The following is a 9627-nucleotide window of genomic DNA, read 5'->3' as shown; positions in this document are numbered from 1 at the left end:
AACATGGAATTTTGGCATAATCGTGCACCTAAGTGTCTGATATTCAAATTTCGCTTTCTCGGTCAAAACTACTCGAATTTCCTCACTCATGTTGTTATGACTGAATCGTATTTTCAATTCTCTATCCAACGATGCCAAAACGAATTCTGTGGCTCGAATGGTTCTTGAGAAACTTCGAATAAAGGCCATTTAGTTATCCCTGGAATGATGTAAAACGAGCGTTCTTGCTCATTTTGCTTCCGACGATCATTTTTCTAATTTCATAACCAACAGAACTGTATTTTTTTACCCCCCCCCCTGACTTTAAAGCTGGATCCGCCCCTGGGAAAATGCCAACGTTTTCAAATTACGAACACACGTAATGAGGCAGGACAGGAAAAAACGTGTTTATTTCAAGCACAGACAGCAGTTTAAAAAGCTGCAGTGTCCATTTTTCTTTGCACGTAAACTAATCAGGGTGGCTAAAAGATTGGATTTTGCGGCGATCGCAAAGTGCTTGGGGAAAATAAATGAAGCAACCAGGCGGTTTTATTTGAAATGGAAGCTCCAAATGTTCTGTTTTAATTATTCACAATAAATACATTCTATCGTTCTGAGCTTAAGCTAGCATGATTACTATTCAGCGCAGTGCGGCCTTAATCCGAAGTGAGTGCTACAAAAATATAGTGCTTTCTTAATCCTAAATGGAGTATGTATAGATGCTGATTGGACAAAGTGTAAACTTAGAATTCGAGTCCTATTTGCCCAATTTTGAATTTCGCAATTCACCAGGCTTGAACTACCGTGATTTATTAGGATTCCTTGAAAACTCTTCTAGTCTAGTCCTACAAGTATGCTTAACAATCTAGTATAAAATCGCTTGAAACGTCGAATAAGTGACCAAATTAAAACCTTGTCTCGGGTGAAGCTGCAATGCCCCTTGAAAAGCAACCCAACAACAATAATGATTGGAGTATTTGTACATTTTATCACCACCTTGCGACTTTTTCCTCTCGCAAGCACGAGCTTGAGCCAAAGCCAGGTGATCTCAACTAATAAAACGGCACCGTATCTACTTAGTAGTCGCCGGACGCCAGTTTCCCTGCTATCGCATAAATAGCGCTGTAGCTGCCTGCTGATAGACCAATAACACCAATGCCGATCAGCAAGATGTCTTTCCAGAACAGCAACGTTTTTGGGTGCGACTTTTCCGGCCAGTTGGCGCACATTTCGATTATTGCTGGAAAGGCGATGCCCAGGGCCGACAGGCAAAAGGAACCAACCAGAGAGATGAAGAGTCCGAGAAGAGGCACAGTCATGGCCAAGACAACTGCAAACAACCAGTAGAAACAAACCCGATAAGTTGCCAATAACTTACAAGTAACAATCACGCAGACGATCCTCAGCAAGTACTCGTAGAAGGACTTCTTCTTGGCATTGGCGTCTTCCAGATGTTTGGCAATGTAGTTGGTCCACATGATCTGGACGGGAACGTAGCCTTGCAGTCCGTAAGAGATGTAGATGGCCAACGAGTAGGAGAGAATAATCACCTGAGCCAGACTGAAAACGGAAAAGTTGTTGCTGGGCAAACCGAGTGGAGCAAATTGAAATATTCACATTTCCGCTATGGGGAAGTTCATGGTGATGCTGGACTTAATGCCGTCCCCATACTGCCAGTAGCCCATCATCCCCATTCCCACGTAGATCACAGTGACCAGGATCATCCCAATGTTCAGCACCCCCATTGGCTGCCTGAAGCTCTTCGGAGTAGCCATGTTATTTTCCAAAGCGATCACCTAAAGCACCAAGAGGCTTAATTATATTTAGGAATGTTTTTCGGGCTTTGAAGCCGTGGCCTATCGGAATTTCTTCCTGACGTTTCGTCCACAACTGCGGCGGACATTTTCAAAGGCGATGAGGCAGTGGGCGAAGTGAACTCCCGTGCTTTCCGACTAAGACTGGTTCAATTACGGGATCCCCTGCATAAATACGAAAGGGGATCGCGTAGTTGAACCAGTCTTAGTGGGAAAGCACGGGAGATCACTTTGCCCACTGCCTCATCGCCTTTGAAAATGTCCACCGCAGTTGTGGACGAAACGTCAGGCAGAAATTCTGATAGACCACGGCTTCAAAGCCCGGAAAGTATTCCTAAATGTAATTTAACCGGCCGTGAAAGCCTTCATAGTCTGATAAGAGGCTTAATCTTGCAATACATCAATTTCTAGGCAACATACCACGCCAACAGCCTGCAGAGAAAACAGCGTCGTTCCAAAGTACAGAGGATAATCGCTCAAGCTGCCCACAGCCGGCCGATCGCTGAAGTCTTCCAGATTTTGGAAAATGTAGTAGCACACAACCCCAAACGTGATCAGCGTAATAACATTGGCCAGAATGGAGAAGGGAGCGAGCAACTTGAGGTTCTTGATGCAGATGATGAGCACGAACGGAACGAACACGATCAGCATGTACACGATCAGACTGTACTTTGTGCTTGTGTACTCATCGAACACGTACTTCAAGTTTTGACCTACGAAGACTACGTAGACGCAACAGATGCCCATTTGGTAGAAAATGAGGAAGAAGTTGGTCAGTGCTCTGGAAAATTTGGTGTCAACTACAGGCTCGAGAAGCGAATGATTTTCCAGTGCAACTCACGGTGCGTACGGTGCGAAGCCTCGGAGACACGTTGGACCAATATCGCAGGCGATTTTCATGGAATCTGGATAAGTCAGAAGAGCCACTCTCAGCTTTTTGCACATCACGTACTGGGCCTTCACCTGCAACGGAGCGCAAGAGTTGAAAAGTTCAACGACTCAATGCCTCAACTTACCAGCACATGCAGACAGTAAGTGCACAGGGCGCCGATCAAAAATGTTGAAATAATGCCGTTGATCATACCGGACAGCTTGAAAGCTTCCGGCATGGCCAGAATGCCAGTTCCAAGGCATCCTTTCAGCAAGTGGATCAGGGTTTCTGCGTTTCTGGAAACCACTGCTAGCCTAAATAGGCACTTTGATCATTTCCTACTTACGTGGTGGGGCTCTCGACCTCGCGATGGAGATGAGGATCGTAGTCATCCACAACACCATTTTCCGTCTTGTTGGGGTCCCTAAACAAACGGATCATCCATTACAACCAACAGCAGCCCAAAATAAACATTTGGAAAAGCGCCGGTTCCTTACCAACACTTTTCCTGCCTTTTTAAATACAAATTCGGAATCACCAAACGTTCCATCTTTAGGACGATGGCGACTCCAACAGCGTTTAAACACAATTCATTTTCACAGTGCGTGTGGAGCTTCGCGAATATTTATTGCATTTTTTGTGTGTTTGTGTTAAAGCGTTCTTGCGGAAATGCTTTGAAGCAGCGATTTTGCCAATTGCCAGGAAGACTTTGGCTGAAGCCGAAGGAATGAGGAATGAGCGAAAGCAAGATAATAATGGTGAGGGTGAGTTTGCTAGTTTCCCATCACCAACGTGTACAAGAAATTGTTTTTACCGTTTATCCAACAGTTCGGACGCCTCCGTTGGCTGCCTGAAAGGGCATATGGAATTATCTAAGGGATTGAAGGTTTAATTCGAGCTAAACAGGCAAAATCACCTACTTGTTGGCCCCAATGGCTTCCAGTTTTATACTCTCCTGCGTCATTTCGTTGTCTATTCTATTTCCTTGAGGTTTCGTTGATTTGAACCTCCACTATTGCATTTCCTCTTCAAGGGGTAGCTGAGAAAGAAAAACTATTCTTAGGCTGACGGTATGTGATGTTAAAGTTGTATGAGTATGTTAAAATATTATGGATTGGCAATTCTTTTCTGGTCTTTTAGGATGCTTATGTGGATGGCCTGGTAAGGAAAGGAAGAGAAGCAAATGAGTGCGATGGGTTTTGAGTTTTTGTTTCAAAAACAGCGACTTCCTAGAAGTTGCTTTTTGTAAATTGAACAGATTGGGAAAACTATTCAGAGGGTCTTTGCATAACTCCTTCGAAAAAAATTTCTACTTGATAAACTGCGCCAAATAGAGCCTTGTAATGTTGAGGTTTTCCCGAAAAATTTGCGCGCTAAACTGAGAGAAACTGCATCATTTGGACGGCAGCTTTAGGAGCTTTTTAGAAACTTTAAAAGTCGATTTAGACTTTTTTCAGTTTGATATTTTTGCCAGCTACATGCTCTAACCATCGCAAGTAGCATTTTTCAAAAATAAATACGCTTCCTCATTTTGAGCTAAAGGAGTCCAAGCGTGGAGGAGATTTTCCAATAAAAACAGAGCAGAAATTACTTGGTCTATTCGATGAAAATTCGTGTTGATCTAGCAGGAAAGCGCACTTACTTGGCTTGGGATCGCGTTTCGAACGAAAAATGCTCCTGCCTGCATCCAACTGACCTGATACGCTCTAGCAGCAAACAACAACTGGATCCAATTATAGACGACAATCCGAGAATGTGGCCCCACAAACTTTCTCCGGTCCAGACTAGGAAATCGCAATTTCAACAATAAAATTAACTTCGTTTAACTGAACTGTTTGCAAGAGGAAGTTGAAACGCGCCTGTTAGATCCCGTCTGGTTGCAAGCCGACTTCGGACCCGTCCTTAGAACACTGACCAATTTGGAGGATGTAGGGGAGGTCAGTGTGGCATAAGACTGATGGTAACTACTAAATCGCAATTCAGAGGAAAATGGAGCAGGTGAAACGGCCCAACAAGCCGATGCTAAAAAGTGCGGCTTTTGAAAAAAATCGTAAAAATGTACCCAACTGATGAACACTTACATGTACTTTTACGGGCTCACAGGCACAACACCTAGAATGCTGATTTTGCTTCAGTCTAGTTGACAATTATTTAATTATTGCGTTTGCAAAAAAACGAAAATTATTCTATGTTAAGATATTATTTTATTTGTTTGCTGCATGTAATAAAGTTTTTAAATTCTGTTATAAAGTTAAACAATTTTAAGGGACTGTTTACATTTGGCGCAGTCGGCAGCACTTTTCAGTGATTTTTATTCTAGAAGCCGTAAATCGACCAAGACTGTTCAGTAAAACTCCGAACCACTCTTGGAGCATCTGGCAGAATCGGGAAAGACGCAGAATATTGCAGGAAACAATTAATTCTACCTGAAATCAGAATTGCAAATGCAAGAAGAAATCATTGCCATTCTCGTTGAATCTGTCCAAATGTGGATTGAATCATCAATGAGAAGAAAACCTTCAAGAACGAAATTGGACTAAGAACAAGACAGTTTTATTGGTTTTTGGCATTAGTTCTAGTCAGCTTATAAATTACATGTTGTTCCAATTTGCATGATATTCCTCTAGCAAATCTAATCAAGTGCTTATTATAATCTTGCAGATTAGCGCATTCCAAATCGGTTGGTATTACTTTGCTTTGGAATTGATGGCGCAAAATGTGTAATTTGCGACAATTGCAGTACTTCAACGGCACACGTTTCCGTCAATAATCACGCTAAAGGGGAAAAAACCGTTGGTTGCATATTTTTAGAGGACTTAATGCATATCCAGGCTCATGTGATTTGGCAGCAGGCACGCCTTATGTAATGCAACTGTGCAGCTGGAAAGTTTTTAAATGTCTACTGATGCACTTTGGTTTTTCAATTTTGGCACCGAAACCGAATTGCGATTTGTGGGAGGAGGTGGATAACCCAAACTGTGTTTTCTCTTTGGACTTAAATACTTCGACACTGTTCCAACAGCCATTTCTAATCAACATTTTTTTTTGTTTTTCTATATTGAAGCCCGTACTTTGAGTTTACGGGTTACCCAATTTGTTTTCGATCTTAACCTGCGCTTTGGACTTTGAAGTCGCCTCTTCTCAGCCAATCGAGTGTTTGTAGATAAACAAGCAATGTACCAACTGCTACTAGTTGAGAGTGTGTTTAAAATTTCATTAAGAAACGCTCCTCGTAGCAAACACAATTGAGCCAGAAAAATAGCCCAATAGCAACGATGCCAAAACGAATTCTGTGGCTCCAATGGTTCTTGAGAAACTTCGGAAAAAGCAACGTCAGGTTCAAGTGGATTTTGCAACTCAAAAAAAACCACGCAAATCTAAAACTTCTCGAATTCAAGCATTTTTTGAGAAAACTGCCAACATTTCCCTATCCATGGTTCACTTTCTAAAAAGGTCATTTATTTCTCTCTAGAATGATGTATAAATGAGCGCTCTTGCTCATTTTGCCTCCGAGAAATGAGCAAAAATGGGACGGAAAACATGGAATTTTGACATAATCTTGCACCTAAGTGTCTGATATTCAAATTTCAATTTCTTGGTCAAAACTACTCGAATTTCCCCACTCACGTTGTTACGACTGAAGCGACTTTTCAATTCTCTATCCAACGATGCCAAAACGAATTTTGTGGCTCCAATGGTTCTTGAGAAACTTCGAAAAAAGCAGCGTCATGTTCAAGTGGATTTTGCAACTCAAAAAAAACAAATCTTACGCCACCCTTGCACAAAACGACGATAATTTTTCTAATTTCATAGACAACAAAAGACTGATATTTTTTCTACATAACCCCCCCCCCTCTGAATTTAAAGCTGAATCCGCCCCTGCTGGAAATCATCCTAATCAGGACCAATCAAAATCTTCAAATAGTTAGACCAATTCGTTTTTTCCAGTTCTTCGCGCATGGATGATATTTGCGTTAATCAACGGCGCTAACGGATAAAATTAAGAGCAAAATTGCAAGATCATCTTCAAAGAACTGAGTGGGTTTCTTTAAAAGTGGTGTGGGGGAAAAATAGCGAGTGATTAAAATGAATAGAATTTACTATAAACTACATTTTTTTAAACTTGTTCAATTCAACTTTTCCCAAAATAATCTGCAAACATTTTCATGTTTTCATTGTTCTTCAGGAGTCCATTAACAGAAATACTCTTATATTGATTCAGTAATTTTACATTTTAATTATCTTTCCTTCATAAATAGAAATTGTCCCAATAAATGTAGACAAAAGCGAACCCTAAAGTCAGATACAGAAAGCAATTCTGTTGAAAATAATTATTATTGAAATCAATAGAGTAAAAGAAAGATAATTTTACACCCCATGTTGTGTACAGGTGCACAATGCTTCTTCCGATAACCAGGCGTCAGATTCTACAAAAAAGAACAGAAAAATGAAACGTTACAGTAGGCAAAAGTCTTACACAAAAGTGCCTGGCAAATACTTTGAAAGTATAGAGTGCGGTTGCTCAAAATAATGTAGAACTCTTTTTAGAGAAACAGACCAGATTTTTTGGCATATTTTATGCATGCAGGACGAACAAAATGTATTTTTCTTAAATGCTGTTCAATGATGTAATATAAACAAGACGTCAAGGAAACTATTAAGGAACGCCAAAAAATTAGTATACATTTATACAAATATAATTTATCGGTTCCGACTGGGCTGGCAAAATTTGGGCTTGAAGAAACTTTTTCGTGGATATTTTTAAAGTCTAAAAATATTGACCCGAAGACTTCAGATGAGAATCATCAAGCGAACAATTAAATGATAAAATAATCATCGTTATTCTGTAGTTCGGTGTCTTTTTTTTTCGAAAAGGTGTATGAATGTTCAGTTTGCTAGCGACAGTGGACGAAATCGATCGATAATCGCATTCTTAGATGGAAAATATAGAATCATTGTGGCCCTAATAGCAAGTGCGGTAGGTTGTGAAAATGTGCTGAACTTGAGGATTAATGGAGGATGGGGCGCCAGCTTGCAAAAGCTGGTAAGAATGAACTCTAATCTATAAATCTTTTAACTTGAACTGAGTTTAGTTTTCCGACCAGCAACTGAACTGTTATGGATTCTTCATATTTCTCTATCTTTGGATTGCTGATTTCAAATAATTTTGGTTTTTCCTGCTGTACTAATCATTATTTCTTTCCAGGTGACACTACGCAGCTTTCGGTAAGTTTAGCATTATTTTGCCTCTGGTTGCCATGTACATGTAGAACTTTTAGTCCCAATATTCATCATCTGACTCGTAGGGTAATATTGGTATCGATTGAGCCATTGGTTCTTTCGTAGTTCATTTTTAAACTTTGGGAATATTTTGGTCCGTTTTGCATTTTTACATCAAGCTCATCTAAAGCTTGTCTCCAAAGAACCGCTCAGATATGCCAATATGAGTTCCAGTTTTATGTTTTTTGCTAAAAATGCTAAAAAATAGTCCAGAGTTTTAGTTTTCGAAACTTGACTTTGACTAAGAATGGGTGTTTGGGGCTGAAAGCGACCAAATTCCAGTGCTTGATTACATGGTGCCTTTTCCAGTCAAATCAATTAAACAGTGAATGAAAGGTCAATGTTTATGTGACGCATTGCCAACAAATAACACAGTTTATTTTCGTTCCGATGTTTGCTTGCTGGCCAATTAGAGTACATTATTATGGTAATGTAATTATCGAAAGCCATAACAATGTACGCTATCTCCCAGATAGTTATATAATTTCCTTCATCATCAGGAATCAATCTGGTTGCATTTGGTGAAAATATACTGTTGATATAAAGAGCACATTAATTTGTAAAATTTACTTATAGTGTCTTTATTCATTTTTTTGTTCGGTCATTGCGCGTGGAATTGCCCAATAAAAGTACTCAAAAACCCCATTTGTATTAATCTAATAACTTTAAGCCTCTGCTGGGCTTTGCCAATTAGATCTGGCCTTGGTTAACTGCCTCGATTTGGATTAATGAACTACTCTAATCCGCCTCATGACTAAATTAATGCGTGCAATCTGCACCTACGTCAAAAAAAGATGCCTAAGCAGCCACAATCAGCTGTGAAACCCCGTTTCAATGCACTCATCCAGGCCATATTGAGCTGCTACTCACCTGCAGGTTCATGTTGAAAGATTAAATCCGGGAAAAGGGCGACATTTGATTGCAACACGCGGATTACAGGGCAAAACAGTGGCAGCCAACCTGACGTCGCGACGCCGGCGTCGCCATTCCAGACCGGGCACATGGTCTGGATCGTTACTTCCTAAACCTGGAGCGCCCCCTACTTGCTGTGCAATCCAGTTTGCCTTTAGCAGGGTTTAGTTTCCTGGAAATTTCGCCAAAATATCCAGGAGCGATCATGACATTATACACAAAACCAGTTCTCCGAAGGCTCTTTAATTTCACCCCTGCCCTTCAAAGAGACTTTTTCCTTCTTATTCTTCTGATTTTATGCACTAATTTACATCGCATTTTGAATATCTCTACTTCTTTTACTTGGCACTTTTCTATTCCTTTGGATTTCATCCAAAACTGCCACGAAGCATAGAGTTTGATGCTGTTTGGTCGATGTCTGGTTTAGCTGGGGTGTCGACTAACTGATTTTTCAGTCCGGACGAGGAAATACTGTTCCGTACAGTTACTTAAACTGGTTCAGGTACAGTTTTTCCAGGAAATCAAAATATTGTCCAACTCTCTTTGTTCAACTTTTTTATTCCAGGTGGACGCAGGGATAAACGTGGATGATTTCCTTAAGGGAGTTCGATAAGGCTATCGTATCGTATATACTTTCCTGACTGTGTTTCAATTCAAAATCAAATCTATTCCTGGGTTTCAGCCATTTATTGTCTCTATTTATTAATCAAAATACGTTTCGGTGTATTTTTCCACCATCATCAGTTTTTCTAAAATAACAGATAGTTAAAA

The 9627-nt window shown here is 40.4% G+C and overlaps 1 protein-coding gene across 10 annotated transcripts; it reads right to left on the bottom strand.

Annotated features, from left to right (window-relative positions):
- Window positions 1-526: 526 nt before the first annotated feature.
- On the bottom strand, window positions 527-8900 carry LOC109544866 (proton-coupled amino acid transporter-like protein CG1139). 10 transcript variants are annotated; one of them, XM_019915262.2, is made up of 10 exons: window positions 8815-8900; window positions 3585-3703; window positions 3479-3514; window positions 3011-3088; window positions 2810-2960; window positions 2635-2756; window positions 2214-2574; window positions 1597-1775; window positions 1358-1539; window positions 527-1309 (listed from the first exon to the last, which is right to left on the bottom strand). In XM_019915262.2, exons 2-10 carry the CDS (start codon window positions 3626-3628, stop codon window positions 1056-1058), a joined length of 1407 nt encoding a protein of 468 aa, XP_019770821.1. In that variant the 5' UTR covers window positions 3629-3703; window positions 8815-8900; the 3' UTR covers window positions 527-1055. The 10 variants fall into 10 exon arrangements, with proteins under 10 accessions (XP_019770821.1, XP_019770820.1, XP_019770818.1 ...); XM_019915261.2 differs by lacking the exon at window positions 8815-8900 and adding an exon at window positions 4256-4570; XM_019915259.2 differs by lacking the exon at window positions 8815-8900 and adding an exon at window positions 4307-4570 and having other exon boundaries at window positions 3585-3717.
- Window positions 8901-9627: the final 727 nt, after the last annotated feature.

This window comes from Dendroctonus ponderosae, unplaced genomic scaffold (genome assembly GCF_020466585.1).
Source record: "Dendroctonus ponderosae isolate FM_Combo_2020 unplaced genomic scaffold, Dpon_F_20191213v2 Dpon_F_20191213_8, whole genome shotgun sequence".
Classification (NCBI taxonomy): Eukaryota; Metazoa; Arthropoda; class Insecta; order Coleoptera; family Curculionidae; genus Dendroctonus; species Dendroctonus ponderosae.
The sequence above is the reverse complement of the archived record's forward strand: the minus strand, read 5'-3'. Positions and strand labels throughout refer to the sequence as shown.

Coding starts and splice junctions, on each gene's coding strand:
- LOC109544866 (XM_019915262.2), bottom strand. CDS start 3,628: ATGACGCAGGAGAGTATAAAACTGGAAGCCATTGGGGCCAACAA. Junction 3,515..3,584: donor GAAGCCATTGGGGCCAACAA/GTAGGTGATTTT, acceptor ATGCCCTTTCAG/GCAGCCAACGGAGGCGTCCG. Junction 2,575..2,634: donor GGCTTCGCACCGTACGCACC/GTGAGTTGCACT, acceptor CAAATTTTCCAG/AGCACTGACCAACTTCTTCC.